Source organism: Lotus japonicus, chromosome 1 (assembly GCF_012489685.1).
Source record: "Lotus japonicus ecotype B-129 chromosome 1, LjGifu_v1.2".
NCBI lineage: Eukaryota > Viridiplantae > Streptophyta > Magnoliopsida > Fabales > Fabaceae > Lotus > Lotus japonicus.
Genome location: NC_080041.1, coordinates 82,142,872 through 82,162,307, shown reverse-complemented (window position 1 = coordinate 82,162,307; position 19,436 = coordinate 82,142,872). Strand labels below are relative to the sequence as shown.

General features: G+C 40.2%; 1 protein-coding gene, 1 long non-coding RNA gene and 1 pseudogene across 3 annotated transcripts; 2 read left to right on the top strand and 1 right to left on the bottom strand.

Annotated features, from left to right (window-relative positions):
- The window catches only part of LOC130721026 (serpin-ZX-like), a 36,278-nt pseudogene that overhangs the window by 956 nt on the left and 15,886 nt on the right, over positions 1-19,436 (bottom strand).
- LOC130721033 (uncharacterized) lies at positions 306-5,098 on the top strand. Of its 2 annotated transcripts, none has more exons than XR_009013331.1 (4): positions 306-2,801; positions 2,892-3,202; positions 3,285-4,141; positions 4,477-5,098. XR_009013331.1 is itself a non-coding variant. In XM_057571761.1 (4 exons), the coding sequence occupies exons 2-4, from the start codon at positions 1,885-1,887 to the stop codon at positions 3,845-3,847; spliced, it is 1,791 nt and encodes a 596-aa protein (XP_057427744.1). In that variant the 5' UTR covers positions 306-1,536; positions 1,624-1,884; the 3' UTR covers positions 3,848-4,470. The 2 variants fall into 2 exon arrangements, 1 of the variants encoding a protein (XP_057427744.1); XM_057571761.1 differs by lacking the exon at positions 4,477-5,098 and having other exon boundaries at positions 306-1,536; positions 1,624-2,801; positions 3,285-4,470.
- On the top strand, positions 12,200-14,797 carry LOC130721054 (uncharacterized). Its single transcript, XR_009013333.1, has 3 exons — positions 12,200-12,365; positions 12,882-12,941; positions 14,570-14,797. It is a non-coding gene; the product is annotated as an uncharacterized LOC130721054 (long non-coding RNA).

Sequence of the window (19,436 nt, the reverse complement as noted above, 5' to 3'; positions counted from 1 at the left end):
ATCAAAACCATCATCAAAGTTAAGATTAACTATGCAACTAGATTATTTTTTCTTCATCAGATTAGACTATGCTATGAAATCCCAATATGGAAAATTCATGGTGATGAAGGTACATGAATAAACAGGTGGTGAGGGAGAGAAAATCTCAAAATCACTGACCTTAGTTTGGAAATCAACAGAGGCCAAAGTGGCCTTGTGATGAGTAGCGACGAGTTGTTTGAAGGAATGGTGAAGAGGAAGTGATTGTTCAACCCACACACCATTAGTGAAACAGAGGCGAGGACCGCCGGCGGGAGAAGCATCGGTGAGCACGTCGGAGACGAGGTGAGAGGCGAAGGAGTTGAGGTGGTCGGTGGAGTTGGATCGGAGGAAGGTGAGAAGCTCATCGAGCGTGGCGCCGTCGGAACCGGCGGCGAGGATGCTAAGCACGACTTGAAGCGACAAGGGTGAAAACACGATGTTCTTGTCCTTCGATTCTTCATTCAAGAACAAACGCTTTGTGATGCTGAGGGCAACTTCTGTTTGGTTTCTGATTGAGTCTAGGAGCTCCATTTTTGTTCCTATTTTCGAACTGTCTGAGGAGAATGCTTGAACGAGAGTTGACATTGAACTTGTACTAATTGAATTTACAGAATTTTACTAAAGGCGGTTGTAGAAACTCGTTGTTACCAAATGTTGGGGTTGGATTTGGCAGGGATTTGTGTTTCCCACCCCATCCTTTAGACTACGCGCCCCAGCATTTTTTTTTTATCCCAAAAGTACCCATCGGTAAATGATTAACCGATATAAATATACACATCGGTTAATCATTAACCGTTATTATTCCTCTGTATGAACACCTTCATACCATTACCCAGAACACGAAGAACAATATCGGTTAATCATTAACCGATTCGTATATTGATATCGGTTAATCATTTACCGTTATGATTTTTGGCAGTTTGATCACCTTTTCACCATTACTCCTCCCTCCACCAACCCCTCCACCATTACTCCTCCCTCCACCTGCCCCCCATAACTCGCCCACACAACCTTATTCCACCATTACTCCACTCCTCCCTCACATTTCACCTTCCAACCACCACCACCATCTCCACATTTTCCACCACCACCACCACCAACACCACCTCCACCAAGGGGAAGCTCTAAACTCCCGGTAAATGTTGTTAGCTTTTTGGTACTTTATCTCAGTAGTTAGTTGTTAGTTTAAGTAGTTAGTTGTTAGTTTAAGTAGTTAGTTTAGTTAGTTAAGTTGGTAATTTAGGCTGCTGTATCGTGAACGGTATCGGTAAATGATTTTCCGTTAATGGGTCGGATTATGATATTCCGTTATAGGACCGGATGTTGATTTGCCGTTAGTGATTCGGATATTGATTTACCGTTTTGGTTCTAGGGATGACAAAGTCCTTTTTTTTTGGTGAATCACAATTGATACATGCTGCTGGATTGGAAAATTATAATCCAGAGGAGCAACCATCACCAGTTGAACCTCCGATTATATCTATAGATGTCTCTCATTTGTATCAGACTGATCAGGTACTCATAATACAAATTTTTGCATGTTTTGTTTATGCTTTGTTTATGCCTTGTTTTATGCCTTATGCCTTGTTTATCCTGAAACAGCGTTTCCCTTTGAAAGATGATCTAATGAAATGGGTTCGCGACATTTCTATGGCAAATAATTTTGTTTTGGTGACAACAAAGTCTGATAGTGGTGCGAAGGGAAGAAAAGAATATGTCATTCTGGGGTGTGAGAAGCATAGTGTGTATATTCCCTACAGAGATCCTGATCTTGTTGAAGGAACGTCAACACAAAAGACAGGTTGTCCTTTTAGGCTAAAAGGACGACGTACGAAAGATGGTAAATGATGGTGGTTGAAGGTGATGGAGGGTAGACACATCCATCTCGCAGCTGAGTCACTACTTGGCCACAATTACGCTGGTCGACTGAATAATGAGGAGAATGAGGACGTGATAAATCAGGCTAAGACTTGGGTTCCACCTAGAAAGATGTTGGCGTCCTTGAAAGAAAAAGATCCTTCAAACTTGACTACCATCCAACAAATTTATGGTGTTTGCAAGCGGTTCAGACAATCCGTTCGTGGGTCACTAACAGAGATGCAATACTTGCTGAAGAAGTTGGACGGTGAGAAGTATGTTCACTTCGAAAGAAATGAACCCGGATCGGAAGTGATTAGAGATATATTTTGGGCTCATCCCTTTGCCGTCAAACTTTTCAACACATTCCCATATATAGTGATCATGGATTGCACATACAAGACCAGCAAATACAAACTACCCTTGCTCGAGATTGTTGGCCTGACCTCCACGGATAAAACATACTCAATAGCATTCTGTTACATTGGCAGTGAGACCACAGATGACTACATTTTGGCACTGGAGTGTATGAAGTCTCTGATTTCCGACCAATCCAGGTTGCCTAGAGTGATTGTGACGGACAGAGATCTTGCCTTATTGAGTGCTGCTTCACAAAGCCTTCCCACCACTACCCATTTACTATGCTTGTGGCACATCAACAAGTGTGTTTTGGCAAAGTGCAAAGAGTATGTTGGCACAGATGATTTTGCTCAAGAGGTTATGGACAAGTGGGCCGAATTGGTAGATGCTCCAACAGTTCCAGAATTTGAAGCTCATTGGATTGAATTGTTTAACATGTGCAAGCTTAAACACAAGTTGAAATTTGCCACTTATTGTTCTACTACATGGTTGGTCCACAAGCAGAAATTTGCCAAGGCATGGACAAATCATGTGATGCATTTTGGAACAACAACAAGTAACAGGTACAAAAATCATGTTATGACTTGTTATATGTATTTCATTTCATAGATTATTACAGTATTAATTCTTACATCCGCGTTGTTGGTTTGCAGGGCTGAAGGTGCACATGCCAGCTTGAAGTTGATGTTGCGGAACAGTAAGGGTGACCTGGCCACATCATGGGATGCGTCGCATAGTTTGACCATCAATCGTCACACTGAGATAGTAGCATCGTTTGAGCGCAGTATGAATAAAATTGATCACCTTTTCAAGACCCCTTTCTACACAAATATTAGGGGATTTGTGTCAATCAAATGCCTGAAACTCATTGATGCTGAACTGACAAGAATGCAGTCCTACGACGGCAGATGCGATTGCTTATTGAGAGAGACTCATGGACTACCTTGCGGTTGTCAACTTGCAGGTTACCGGTCAACCACTCTCCTGTCAACTACTTCCAATTATTTATATTTGTGATTCAATGTGACATGTTTGTGAACTTACAGATTATCAGAGGATTCCGTACAAGGCCATTCATCCATTCTGGAAGAGCCTAAGTTGGGAGCATGTACCTGTTGCAGATACTGGCAGCTCAGATATTTGCGGACTAAACCATGGAGAGATGCACCCAGAAGTTGAGGCACTGGCACGTTATTTCCATTCTTTGGATACTGGAGGGCAGAGTATGGTAAGGAGGAAGCTTCAGGCGATATATTGTCCTGAAAGGAGTACACTATGTACTCCTGAGCTTCGGATAAAGTCCAACCGAACTCCTAACTTGAAGGAGAGCAAACCACCCAAGGGTCGAGCAATAGGATCCTTGACTCGTGATCCTTCAGCGTTTGAACTTACTGACAAGAAGATTAAAGAGGAAAAGAAGTCTTCACAACTAGCAAAGAGGAAGAAGCGTGTGAAGAAGTTTGATACAAGCCATTTCATGTGTAACTTTCCAGCCTTTCTCCATCCATATATTGACACAATTCCAGATGTTGAGGATGATGGTAACTGTGGCTATAGATCCATTGCTGCATTACTGGGGCATTCCGCCGGTCAGGACGGTTGGCCTTGAGTTAGGGCTTCATTGATACAAGAACTCGAGACCAATGTGTTAATGTATAATAGGATGTGGGGCACAAATGTAGTTTATGGCTTACATGATCGACTCACTCTTCCTCTTGGTGACCCGGCCGCCCCTGACAAATGGTTTCAACTGCCAGAGATGGGATACCTTGTTGCCACAAAGTACCAATTGGTTCTCGTATCCTTATCCTCTATGGGTTGTAACACATACTTTCCACTGATAGGAGCCGGTCCACGAGATGAGCATACTGTTATAGCTATTGGACATGTGATAAATCACTGGGTACAAGTATATTTTGACCAAATACACTAATATTTTAGTTGCCTACTAGCTTGTCGATTAATTTTTGTAAGTGGAAGTTATCTAATTTTATGGTTATTCTCTAAAATGTAGCTCCAATTAACTCCTGGACATCCTATGCCGACTATTGCTCCCCAGTGGGAATGGCTGATAAGTGCCAATTTTACGTAGTTTTCCATTGTTATTAAGGCACTTATCTATGTGATTTATGGAAATTATCTTGCAAATTGACCCCATTTTGATTAGAATTTATAGAAATGAGAGTTTTGATTTAGAAGATGTTTTATATATGATTCCAATCTCAATTGTTGGTGTAGGAAGGTGATTAGGAAGAAATACAAGAGTTGATAGAGAAGTGGATAGTTTTGAAGGCTTCTGTCAAAAAGGCGCTCAACACCCTTGAAGAGCGCTCAGCACCATTGCCACAGAAGAGGAAAATGGAAGTTCTGTCAAAAGGGCGCCCAACACACTTTAAAGGAGCTCGACACCTTTTCAATAGATAGGGTAATCTGTGCAAAATGCGCTCAGCACATGAAAAGTGCGCTCAGCATGATTAGGGCGGTGGCAAAACCCATCAGTGAAGGAATCAGGGTGCTGAGCGCCCAGAAAACATGCTCAGCACCCTGTACACGGATTTTATATAAAAAGACCAAAATCCCATCAGAAAGAAGAACTTCTTGGACCAGAACTGAAACCCACAACTTTGGGAAAGATAGAATTCGAAGGAGAGCATCAAGGGAGGTATAGGAGACTTGGGAGAAGGCTTTGGAGCCGATTTCATCGCCGGGGAACCGTCACGTATTCGGTTTTTCATCGTTCTTCTTCTCTTTTATGATTGTAAAGCTATCCATGGAAATGGATAGCTAATTTCTCATTTGTTGGGATTAGAACTAGTTGTTTTGATGCTCATGTAATCTATTTGATTTCCTTTCATGCAAATTTCATGTTTCTATGTTAAAGAATCAATGGTTTTCTCTTTTGCTTCATGCTACATCTTAGGTTTGATCCCCTTGGGTATTTTGATTGATTCAAACTTGTGTAGGGAACTCACACGTTCTTGAGTCTGAACTAGAGTTAATCATATGTTTCTTTTCCATGATTCAATGATTTTGACCTTGTACTTCATGCTTGTTTTGGATTGATCACCTAGAACATGAATTTAGATTTAATAGGATGGTGGGAACTAACTATTTAAATCTGAATTAGGTAAAATCATCTAATGATTCTAAGGTCTAGGGATAGGGTTAGATCATTAGTCTATTCAAACATCTATGCTTAATGCTACTCATTATTGTTAATCGATCAAGGGATTGAAGGTTAATATAGGGAGTTGATAATCTTCTACACCGGGGGACTGGGTAGTAAGATAAGAAATGGTGGGAGGAATCAATTGCATAGAACGATATTTGTATGTGAATCAATAGAATACATAGAGGTCGAACAACGAAACTCTAATCCCAGCAAAACTATCTACCTTGGTGAATCCAACTCTTTTTATCTTCTTGATTTATGTTTTTATGTTCTTAAACAAACACCCAATATATTTGTAAACCATCATTTAAGTCTGTTAGCTATTGAACGGCATAAGTATTACACCTCCTTGTGGATACGACAAAACCCTTTACTATACTACAATTGAGTCTTGAGAGATTCAAACGTAGAGTGGTAAAAAATCTTTCAACAATGGCACGCTGATCTTGTCTCCAAATACTGGCGCAACCCATATGGTCCACGTTTAGACATGTACGCTGCACAATTCCAAGCTTGGCTTGGTGCTTTTAGTGGTCATGCGGACTATGTGGACATCACCACAGATTGAATGTTCTTGTATTGTGTAATATTAATTTGTAAACTCTCTGTAATTTTAATTTTGTGGCCCTTATCCACAGGTTGTTGTTAATGACAACTATTTAGACATCATCGTAGATTGGCAGGTTCATGCGTGTACTTTTGGTAATGTTAATTTGATGTACTTTTGGTAATGTTAATTTGATGTACTCTTGTCATTTTCATTTTCATTACCCTCCACCACCAACCCTGACATTACTCTCAACCACCAACCCCAACCACACTTCTACCATCCACCAGTACACCTTAAATGTTTTGACCGCACTCCTGAGCTATAAATCTCTGTTGTGTCTTGCCTCTTCTTCTTACTCTTCATTCCTCATCTTCCTGTCTATTGTGTCTTGCCTCTTCTTCTTACTCTTCATTCTACACAATGGAACAAGACCCAAATCCATTCGTCCGCCATTGCAAAGGTCAAAGCAATAATTCTGGCAGCTCTCGCCCTCTTATTCTTGGCCCAGCTGGCGCCATCCAGGCTGCCATGTATGCCCGTAGATCCACCCCTAACACACCGCTCATTCCGACCCAGGAAATCGTGAGGCGTGTGCTAGATCATGGATCAACCGAAACCGATCCTGATTTCAACTCACATGCTTGGCTATCAGCCCTGCAAGAGTGGGGAATTGCCACTCCGATGGGCTCTCTGACAGCGAACGTTGAGAGGGTGGAGAATGTTGTTGCTGTTATCAAATCTTGCACTCCCAATGGGTTCGGAGATGCGAAAGTTACCCTCAAGGTATGTCTTTTCCTTGCTTTTGTAAGGCCTTGTTTTTGGTCCCCCTTGACTAACCGTTCTTATTTACTTCTCAAAAGATTTCAAAAATTTAGGACCCCACGGGTGCTGTTGATGCTAGCATCCATCGCAAGACCTTTACTCACAGTGAATTTGCGAATGACATAACTTTTGGATCTGTTCTTGTTCTCCAAAAGGTCTGAAACCTAAACATGAAACTTGCTTCATTTTTTGGACAAATAAGCATGGTTTGATTAAAGTATGCATTTCACTTGCAGGTTGCTGTGTTTGCACCTAGAGGAACTGTTTGTTATCTTAATATAACATTGCCCAACCTAGTGAAGGTATTCCCAAAAGATTGCGGACCCCATGACTTCATCGATATCACAGAGGAATAATTTTGTTTTCAGTGTTGCTTATGTTTAATTTGGTTGTGTAACCGTTTAACTTATTGTCATGGATTACTACATGCTTTGGATTATTTATGTTGTCGTTGTTACTGTTTTTTTCATTATAAGAGTCATAATATTAAGACTAAAAATAGAACACATGTAAATAAAAAGAGGCAAGAGTCATAACATAACATAAAGAGTCCTAACATATACATAATAATGGATCCCACATAACAAGAGTAATAAAATCACTCTCCCCGACCCCACCCCCTGCGACCTCTGGGTCCACGAGCTCTACCTCCACGAACACCCTCTCCAGGATCACCCTCTCCACGAGCTCTGCCTCCACGGGCTCCGCCTCCACGGGGTCTGCCTCCACGAGCTCTGCCTCCCGCAGCTGCGGCTGCTCGAATAGCAGAAAAGGCAACTCCCTGGGTACCAACGAAGGAACTCCGTCGAAAGAGATCGAGCGCCCTCTCAGTGAGGATTTGGGGCTGTGTCCCTGAAGCAAGAGCACCTGACACCTCCAGTGACTGCTCCAACAACTCCACACCCCTACGTATAGCAGACTGCATAAAAATAATATACAAAAAAATGTCATTAGCAAAAATCACAATTGAATGGATAAAAATAATATACAAGTTTAGAATCCAAACTTACCACGGCACTAAGCTCATCCCTCCTATCCTTAGGGATGATGAACACATGAGACACTCTGCTATACCACCTCATGTAACCCTCCACCGCCTCTCCCGGATATGTAGCAGGGATCCCCTGAGGGCGGAGGTGCGGCTCAAACTCAGCATAGGCAGCATCTGCGGTCTCAGCAAGGGACCCCATCGTCTGGATCTCAGACGGGTGTCGAGGGATGTCCTGTATGTAGCCAAACTGGCGCATAACCCACTCCGGTAGATGTCGGCTCACAGATCGGCTTTAAGGTGCCCTGATGTAGCCGGAATAGAGGGCCCTAGGATCCCGCGGTCGAACAGCCCGATGGTCCTCAAATGGGGTCCATGTGATATCATCTAATGTAAGCTCATCCAGCATGACTCGTCTCTCATCGAGTCCGGAATGCGCGATCCGGGACGTGGACCACCGCTGCGCCCTAGGCTAGTCCTGTGTGTAGTCGGGTACCTCCGTCTTGATAATGACGCTGCTGGATATGTACTCATACGCCCATAACAGCAAGAGGGAGGTGAACCCTCCGATCTGGGCTGTCTTCCTGCGGGAAGCACGACTAAGCTGTTCGTACAACGATGCCAGCGCAATCACACCCCACGCGTACTCCGACACGCGAGCGAGGTCCTCCAGCATCCCGATCCAGTAGACAGTAGTGTGGTAACCCCCACTCTTGCTGGCAAAGAATGTGGCACCAAGCTGGTTCACCAGCCAGATCCTAGCAGCATCCTCATAGCGGTGCTCTACAATGAAATGAATTAAGTTAACAGTTATTAATAATACGCTAAAAATAAATACAACTGAATAAAGTAATGATTAAGACATACCATCCAAAGCAGACGTATACATGGCCTTCATAGTAAGGAACCGGATATTCTAGCCACCCGCCGCCTCAAACTCAAGCAGATAATCAGCAGCAGATCCTCCCAGGAGCTGGGCGCAGAGCGCTGCACACTCATCGCGCTCCCCCCGCCCGGCGTGTAGAACCTCGACCCCGTGGGAAGATGGAGAAGAGCTGACACGTCGTCTAGGGTGATAGTCATCTCCCCGAACGGCATGTGGAAGCTACTCGTCTCCTCATGCCATCTCTCAACAAGGGCCAGTATGAGAGGTGGGTCTGTCTCCGGTAACCCGCACCAAGGCAGGTGATACAAACCCGTCTGCTGCAGCAGCTGTCGCACATGTGTATGGGCCTCTGAATCGCCATCACAGGGGAGGTTCCATACCTTCCCCCCAACAGTGGCCACCCTCAGTGTCCGACGGTCATCGTACCGCGGGTCTGTGCGTAGAAGTGCCTGCCACGTCCAAGGAGCCTTATGGTCGGGAAAATGCGCAAGAAGCGATAGATCCTCAGGCCCCCCGGGAAACGGTACCACCCTCTGGATGAGGTCATCCACACCGCCCTGTGCCCCCTCCTCTGGCACGACATCAGCAGCATCAATCTCCTCCTGGAGAATAAGAGGCTCCTCCTCCTCACCACTAAGCTCAGAAGAAGACTCCTCGACACTAGGCTCAGAAGAAGACTCCTCCCCAGATGTCTCCTGACAAGGTAACTCAGCCATCGGAGACAACGGAGTAGGATCCAGCTCAGCCGCATCCCTAGTAGCAGACAGAGCCGGAGTAGCTGACGGAGCCCCGACCGGAGTAGCAGATGGAGCCGGAGTAGCTGACGAAGCCCCGACCGGAGTAGCAGATGGAGATGGAGATGGAGCCGAAGCCTCTACCGCCTGCGTGGCTGCAATATGGTCGCCACGCCTGGTAGAAGCATGCAAGCGCTCGTGTCGATCCGCTGGATCCTCACTAGTAGAAGCATGTCGCGACCTCTTCCTCCCGCCCTTCATTCTCGCTATCTGTGCAAAACAAACAAATTTAACAATACTTGTCATAATAAGTAAAGCATTTTCACATATGAGCATATCATTTGAGTAATTTTTTACTTAATCAGGAAATTTCCAACCAATCATTTAGCAACTAACCATATGAAAAGGAAAATATAGAGAATTAACAAAAAGGACAACTTGTAAGTTCTAACTCAACCGTCATTTCTATATCAAGACGCTAAAACCTCTAATTATTTTGAAGTACCAAAATAACAACATTGCATGTGAATGTGATTAAATTAAATTTCTAGCTGTGTTAAGGTCAAGCAACCATCATCACAAGCAAACAAAAACAAGAAACAACTTTCCTAATAACAACACATGAAGAATATGAAACTCAAATCTATCTTGATCTTTTCCAATTCTCAACAAATCAGCAAAGTAATCCTGGAAGTTAAATACATGCCATGGTTAAATATTGGAAATAAATTTTGGAAGTCTGCACTGTCATATCGGAAATTCATTTTCCATTATCATATCGGAAAATCATTTTCCATTATCATATCGGAAATTGATTTTCCGATATTACAGTGAACCCAGAAGCAGACCCAAATGCACCCCACTCGTGCCCATACTCATTTCATGGAATTTCAGGCAACAAAACACAACAAAACCTACCTCTAATCACAAATGCACTACCCTAGTGTTCAACCATTGACCTAATTCAAACTTGAAATGTGAGAATCATTGAAATCAAAACTTACCTTTTGAATGTAATGGAATGGGTCTTTGAGGGAGCTTTGATGATGATTAGAACCGACCTTTGAGGGAGATTGAAGTGCTTTCAGAGAGATTGAAGAGGGTGTTATTTGGGGAGGAAAATTTGAGTTTTGAAATAATGGGTTTCAAAACCCAAACTGTCGAGTTTATAGGTTTTAAACACGATCGGTAAATGATTACCCGTTATAGTGTTGGGTAATCATTTACCGTTATTAATCAACTGGTTTTTTGGTAATTTCGCCCCTTCAGGTGGGGCGTGGGGCCTAATGGGTGGGGTGTTAAACCCAAATCCCGATTTGGCACCCCAGACTTTTTTAGAAAATGCTAGAACTATCGTTCGGAAAATTATGTTCAAAACTACTTTGGAACTTTAAGTTTCATACAACTTCGGAACTTTACTATGATATTATTGTACTAATTTAAAGTTGTATTACCGATGAACTCGGTAATTTAGCGGTAAGTATTTTTTTACCGAATTAATTACCACAACCTTATTGACGACTTAGTGCTTGTTTGTTTTTCTGTTTGCAACTCAGTTTGGCACATGAGAATTCGGGAATGCACATTCCAAGAGTGCAAACGTGAAAGGAGAAGAATTATCACTTTTACGTTGAGTCCAACTTAACGGAAATACAAACAAGGCCTTAGACAGCTAGTATTCTAAAAGGATCGCCTAATTATCTGATGCCAATGACTTGGACGTCTTTCTGAATTCTGATTGTTACAAGATGTGGATATCAGACAGTCATTTTAAATTTTGGTTGTTGGTAATTGGTCATTAGTAATTTTATTTTTAAAAAAATTAATGACGACTTTGGCCGTTAGTACCCTAGCAGTCTTTTTAAATTTTTGTCGTAAAAAATATCGGTAACCTATAAATTTGTGTTCGCATAACATCACACTTCCTTCTTCTTCCTCTCAATAAGTTTTCCATTCAATCTTCTTTTATCTTAGTTTTTCAACAATCTTTAATTTTATATTTTAAATATGTTAATTATGAATACTAAACATATAAAATTGGCAATGTTTGAAACTAAAGATAGTGATAGTTTGAATGGACGAACAAGACTCCTTCTACTAGGAATCTCTAGTTGATTTGGTGCATGTTCATTTCCCTAACTAATAGTGTAAAACCCGTAATTAGAAAGGAAAATAAACTCGGTTAATTTCTCGATTTAGTGCTTTAATGCTTGTTTAACGTGATCTTTATATGTGACATTGCATGATGGTGTTAATCTAATGGAAATGATACTTTGATTATTATTATCGAAGTTATTTTTCCAAGTATCTTATTCTTCGTTCATCGGAGGATTCAGCTGCCCTACAGAAAACGGTCGAACTGACGCGTTTTCGCCTAGAGCGCCCTTTTGTCATCGAATTACTATTCGAGTGTGAAATAAATATTTTCCTTATCATTATGATGATCTACGCGTAATTTCGAGAATTTTGATTGTAATATCGATATAGGGTCGAGAAACTCACCCGGTAGTGTTTTCGGCTCGAAAACGAGTCAAGTTCGACTCGTAAACGAGCCAATCACAAATTGGCCAGCTAATATCTGATTGTGGGGCTCCGTGTTCAAATTTAGAGTGTTGGAGGGAAAGGCTAATATGATAGGCTCATGAACTAGGACTAAAAAGACTAGTAGCATGATTACTTTGCCAAAAGTAGTGTGCATGGGAAAACACACCAATACCACAAGTACAAGCCATCCTTTCACCTTGGGAGCTGTCCATCACCTTGTCATAAGGGCTTCCCATCAGATTTCTGAACCAAAAGTAAAGGAAAAGAGAGGATTTTAGAGAGATAAGTGAGAGAGAGTTTAGAGAGAAGGTTCATCATTTTCTTCTTCTTCAAAAAAAAAAAAAGAAAAACCCTAACAAGAATCTTCCTCAAACACCATCAAGAGGTCATCTTTACCTCTTCTACTCTTCACAAAGGAGCTAGCATTCAAGGTGAGGATCATGGTGGTTTCCAAATTCAAAAAGGATCCATCTTTCTCTTCATCTTTTCTAAAAACCCAGTTGTTGTTGTTGTGTGCTTGTGGTGAGCTTGTGATCCCCTTGGCTTCTTGTTTGTGAAAAGAGTTTTGGAAAAAAGGTTGAAGCTTGATGTTAAGGCTTCAATCTCTAGTGTTTTGAACCATATATTTCGAAAATGGAGAGCCAAGGAAGAAAACTACTCATCATAAAACTTTTTCTTGTTCAAAAGGTTAAATCTTGATGTTTCAATGTTCTCACGAAGTACAGACTTCAAGAGTAGGTTTTCAAGCTTGTTTCTTAAAAGTCTTTGAGGCTAAAAGTTCAGTTTTTAACTCTCAAAGATCACTCAAAGTGCTGTTTCAAACTCAAACCCTTGAACTCTTAAGACTAAGTTGATTCATGAGAAGTCCTAGACTTAGTTAAGAGTGTGTGTGATTTCTATGTGATTTTGGTGATTGATGGTTGTGTGCATTGTGTGTTTGTGTGAAGGTGAGGAACACCTTGAAGGAAATCAGACTAGAGAAGTTAAGGAGAAAGCCAAGGATCGAGGTAAGGGCACTTCGGGTCTTGGACTTTAGTGTGCAAAATTGCTTGCTAGGAATTGCATGAGACTTGTATGATGATGATGAACATGTTAAAACCTTGAATGACTAATGAAAACGAGCTTGATATGATACATGAACTTTCTAAACATGTTAGGAAACTAAAAGGTCAAGACTTAGACAAAAGAGAAATGAATGAAGTTTGGAATGTTTAGAGGAACCTTGATCTGGCCGAGTAAGCTGGACAATCTGTACTGATTTAGGCATAACTCCTTGAGTATGACTCCAAATTGTGTGAAACCAATTTTATTTGAAAGCTAACTTAAATATCTTCAATCTTTGAAAGTTTCATGATTTTTAGATTGCTATTTTAATACAATTTTTAATTTTACTTCACCCTTTTTATTCTGCTGCCGAGTAAGCTGGACAGCCTGTACTGTTTTGGGCATACCTCCTTGGATATGAGTCCAAATTGGGTGAAACCACTTTTATTTGAAAGCTAACTTAAATTTCTTTAGTCTGTGAAAGTTTCATGATTTTTAGATTGCTAGTTCAATACAGTTTTCAATTTTAATGCTACCCTTATTTCTGCTGTTTTGTTGCCTTGAATAATATGCATGATATACATGAAGTTTATGAGTTAAGAAGGCTTGATTAACATGAGAAATTGATTATGAACATGATAAGTTAAGGATTTATTATACGCTTAGATGTTTTGAATAACATGAATGCGAATGATGAGATGACTAAATGCCTTGATGTTTGAGAACATGAATACTTGTTGAGAACATGACTACTCGTTGAACCTGAAATAATGAACTCTTATGTTATCCATGATTAATCTATACACTGAATTATGTTCATACGATGCTTGATGAAGTATGCCTTGATATTTATCGAATGACATGCGTTGTGTGGTCGATGTTGATCATTTGAAAATCGAATGTGGAACCTAAGATGGTTGGGCTACCGTGGCGACGGATAGCTGGTGACACCTATGAGTTGGTGATCCCAACCACTCATGATGAGGTGTGGTGAAGTCGTCATTGATCGACAAAAGACTGTAACTACGATGCATGACTAACCATGAAGCATAGCATTGCATAGACCGAGGGTACCACATGGGATGGGTACTGCGAGGAGTTGACTAATGACTGCATGGGAAGGGTCATTAGATAAGTGGCAAGTGAATGCATGGGAAGGGTCTTTGTCCCGCCTACCTGGTATGGAGTTGGCGTTTATCTGAATCATGTTGTGCATTGAGCATCAAGCATATTGTATACGCTAACAATATAGAGACACATAGGTTCCCTTGAACGTCGTTGACGTTAGAACATTGGTTGTTGTCTTGTGACTTGTGTTTGACGATTGAATGCCCTATAAGGTGCGACGTGTCATTGTGGGCCTTGTGCCTTGCTTGTTGAAGTGTTTTCCTTATCCTAAGTTACATATAGAATTCCTTAGGGATGTATTAGTGTGTCATATGGTAAGAATCTTGCTAGGTGTTTATATATGTGAATATGCATGCTTTTACCTTCTTGTATGTGTGCACGTCCTAATTATGGCCTTGTGATTTAAGAAGTTGACCCTTGCACATTTTCTCTCTTATGAATGTTCGACGACGCCGGTCTAAAGGATGAGCAAGAGACCGTTAGATGCAGGAGATGAGACGTTGCCGAGAAATGGTGTGACGACGAGCTATCGAATCAAAGATTAGTCGTGTTAAAATTGCAGGGAGCTTGATGGGCATAAGAGGCTTTCCTTTTATATTCCTTTTGGAGTCTATGTTGTGATTATATTCGTCGATGTAAGGGTATTTATATTGTTGGGTATTATGTACGCATTTGTTAGAGCATATATGATTTGGAAAGTATTAAAAGGTATTATGTTAAAATATATATATATATATATATATATATATATATATATATATATATATATATATACACCTGCATCTTTATGATTTCAAAAGTTCATTAGCATGATTAATTTACTTTTGGATCAATAAGTAACCCTTGAAAATCGGGGTTTTACAAATAGGAGCAGGAATAGGACTGGATGAATGAAGATATTTTTATAAACTTGCAAAAATTAAGCAAAGGTTTGAAATGTGAAAAAAGAAGCAATAAGAAATCATACTAAATGCAAAGTATAGCATGACAAAATTGAGCAGCAAAATGTTTGTCAAAAGCAATTTGTAGTGTAGTCAGTGTTATCAGACTCGACCCGGAGATCGACTCGGTCAGGGCACTGGGTCAATGGGTCATTGGTCTGACTACTGAGTCACTGGTTGAACCGTTTGACTCGGTTGATATTAAAAAAAATTAAAAAAATCATAATAGCATAACTAAATGTCACAAATACCATACGCACAAAATGTAACTAGAAATAAATTATTTTTTCATCTACCTTTACTGCACCTATGTGACTACTTCTGCGCACTGCTCTACTGATGTTATTACTCTTGTGCATTTTGTGCATTGTTCAATGACAAGTCTGTCATAATGTCACTCTCTCAACTTTAGTCAAAAAAAATTTATGGGAAAAGTAAAGTACCTTCTCGTTCTCGATGTGCCTACTACCTAGTCTCTCTAATTTAGTTTGCATTTTTTTATATGGGAAAAGCAAAGCACCTTCTAGAGCTTTACCATTCATCACTAATTACACATCCCAATCTTCTCCACTCTCTCCCACGCTCACCCTTCCAAATTCAACCACTGTGTTTATTCCTTCTTCTCCACCTCCATTTTAGCAACCACTTCACCTCCACCATTGCATCTTCTCCTTTGCCTCGTCCAACACCCAAAGTTGCAGCCACCATCAACCGCGAAGTCCATCTTTCTTGCTCCTCAAAAGCTTGTCTTGTTCACGCCAGCCTCGGTGTCGAGTTGCAAGCACCTTCCGAATGTAAGTTCGCTTTTCCACCATTCACGATCTGATGTGAGCTTCGAGACCAAACCTCCACCTCCTTTTGGGTTCCCTTAGTCGTTCGTTGATTACCGGCTCCCTTGACATTTACTCTCTCTTCATCATTTCTCCATGGCACAATGAACATGCAAGCTGTGGATCTCGTTTTTGCATTGCCGGTTGTGGATCTGAAGATTCAGGTGGTGGAATTTCAAAAAAAAAAAACTTACCGGTCCAACCGTAGCTCCGGGTCACCGGTTTTTATACCGAACCGGCCGGTTCATTCCGGTTCAAGACGAGCCGATTGCATGTCCGATCCGTTGCTCGACTCAAACCGGCCAGGGGTCCGGTTCTCGGTTCAACCGGTCGAACCGGCCGGTCCGGTCCGAGTCTGATAACACTGAGTGTAGTAGCACTATCGCAATGACATTTATATTTATATATATCTGATATAAAATCATGCCGATAGTATATACAACATATCACATATTCATTTTCTAATGTGGAGCTTAGTTAGCAACGATAAAAATTCCATGTAGTAAATCATATATTCTTAAATAGTATTACTGTGTTACACAGTTCCGGATAAAGATTGAGAATGGAGGGTAAAACTACAGGGCTGAAACCAGTGCTAAAAAGCAAAACAGATTGGTGACATATATACTCAATTAAGGAAAAAAAAATATGAAGTCACTACAACACGATTAATATAAGCAATGTATCTTTCAACATCAAATTAAAGATTTGAACAACAATCATATTCCTTATAGAAAGAAATCTAAAACTGATATTAAAGAGCACAAGAAGTGGAATTCATGCTCATCAAACAAAAATGAAACATAAAAATCCAAATTATTGAATCAGATTTAAAAAGAAACTATAAGAAATTCATTCGGTGTTCAAATTTTTGGGTTTAGAAAAATAAATTACAACACAAAAGAGAGAAGAGAAGAAGAACAAATGAAATTAAAAACAAAAGACTCTTAGAAACCTTTTTGCGAAGAATGATAAACAGCTAGACGAATGACAATAGTGATGTGCGACGTTGGTGTGCGGCGGCGGTACACGGTGAGCGGCGGCATGCACGGCGTTGAAGTGGCCCGGTGGAGCAACCTTGGGAGAGTGGTTCTTTTACACCTTACTGAGTTACTGTTACCGACTTACACACTTTGTTCTTCCCTGTTTTAAAACTCACGACACAACTTTGTATCTCTTCAATTCTATATTGATTGTTGTTCCAACTTACGAGACCATTCTTGTCTTCTTCTTTTTTTTTTCTTTTTTTTTTGAATTTGTTACGTTTTGTTTTCATGACTAGCTCTTGGTTCAGTTCGTTTAAAAAAAAGAGACTCTTGGTTATCTTAATTATTTCATAGTAATTTTATTCAATTAAATAGTATATTATTTATTTTACTTAATATGTGTATATATATAAATATATTAAATTTATATTTATATTATTAGACAGACCGGCCTACTAGGCTTAATAGACTTTTCTAAAAGCCTAAATCTGGCCTACTTAATTAAATGGGCTGTGTTGAAAAGCCTTAACCTTTTAATTAAACAGGTCAGGACAGGCCCTAAATTGGCCAAGACATAGGCCCCTGTCAGCAGCTTTACCTACTTACTCGAAACATCACATTTGTGAAAGAAACTTCCATGAAGGTGACATTTATATCCGCAACTGGAGAAATTTTTGTGTGTAGGCCAAATTAATTACTAACGGTCTAGGCCATCGGTTAGTTACCTATGGCTACGTCCGTCAGTAATTTTGGCAGTCTAGAACTCGACATCTTCTGAATAAGTAGTGGATAATTTTTTTGACAAGGCCAATACCTACATATTTTGAAGCTTAAGAGAGATTCCAGAAAATACCCAAACAATGCCCCCATCATAGATTTCTAGTGCAAACATTCTAGTGGGAGAACCGTGTTCGAGAAATCTCCTTATGAAACTTGACAATCATCAAGGATATGGCATCAAACAACTACCAAGCAATCTCTGCTTATGTGTTGTTCTTATTCAGCTTCATATTCAAAATATCACAGTAAAATTATAAAGTTTAAAATACACCTAGAAATATAATGCTAATACATGATTAAACATGTCTTGGCTTAGCTATCATCAAATTCAAAGTAACTGAAACCAACGTGAAAATAATAACTAAAATCCTATTGGAATGATGTAACAAATAAAAAAGAATAACAATATAAGATATTGATATATCTAATGATTCTTTTTTTCTTCAGGGTGGCCGCTGGCCAGTCACTACAAAAAAAAGGGCATTCTGCGGCGGTTGTCAGGGCATTTTGCGGCGGTTTAAACCGCCGCAGTACGCTTCTCACGGCGGTTTGCCAACCGTCGCAGTTACTAGCGTCGCCAAGCGTTCTGCGGCGGTTTGAACCAACCGCTGGAATAGCCGCCGCTAAAGACATCTAGCAAATTGCGGCGGTTTAAACCGCCGCAGTATACTTTTGTTTGTGGAGTTTCTAATACGATCCGCGGCGGTTTCAACCGCCGCAGTGTTATCCAAATTGGTGGCGGTTTACAACCGCCGCAAGTAGTGAATTTTGATTAAAAAAAATATTTTAAATTCTTTCGCCTCCAGTAAGTTCTTTTCATAACCTCTCAAGTAGTGAATTTAATCTTCCTTTCGTCCAAAAACAGAAAAATTATTCAACAAAGCGAAAAGGAGTGACAGTCTAAGAACAACAAGAACAATTAATCCACTGGAAAGTTAGGAAAATGAAAGAAAAAAAGCAAAATGCAGAACAACTCAATTTGCTAAGTAATATTTATAATACAAACCTTACAATTTATACTAACATTATCTTTCCTAAATGCAAGGATTACAAGAATCTAATCAATAAACTATTCAAGAAGTCAAGAATGAATTAATAGTGGCACTTACATTAAGAGCAATCAATCTAAAAAGGTGAAGGGGAATGCAAAGAAATCAGAAAAGATGAAGATCGAAGACCATGACTAAATTCAGTTGATATCATGTCCCTTCATCATACTATGTATGAAAAATTCCAGAAAATAAAAGAACAAAGAGATAAACAAGAAAAACTTACCTCAACTTTCACTTAACAAGGTGAGTGACAGCTTCATTTGATATAACTCTCCAATCCTTTCAGTTTATTGAAGATGATGCCCTCACCTACAAAATAAAGAAAACAAACAATTTTTTCTCCATGCACTAAGAAAGAGTATGAAGAATAGTAAGTGCTTGAATAGGTACTTTTGCCAAATAGTAAAAGTCAACACTGACAGAACAAGCCAGGTTATAATAAAAACATGCTCATGAAGACTAAAAGTATGCACAATGTTTCAAAGCCTACATGATCAGTGTTTCAAAGGAAATGGAAGTCTTTCACATGGTTCCATATAGCCTTTCTACGCCATGTCTCAAGTTTTGCTCCTCCAATAACAATTGAAAATTGCAAACAAATGAGTGATTCCTACAAGTTATAGGGAGCTAAAAGAAAAAGAAATGATACTGTACATTTTTTTTTTTATCTCTGAACAAACTGGAACTGAAAGTTAGAAGCCAAACAATATAACCATGGATGTACTGAACAGTTCTTCCTTT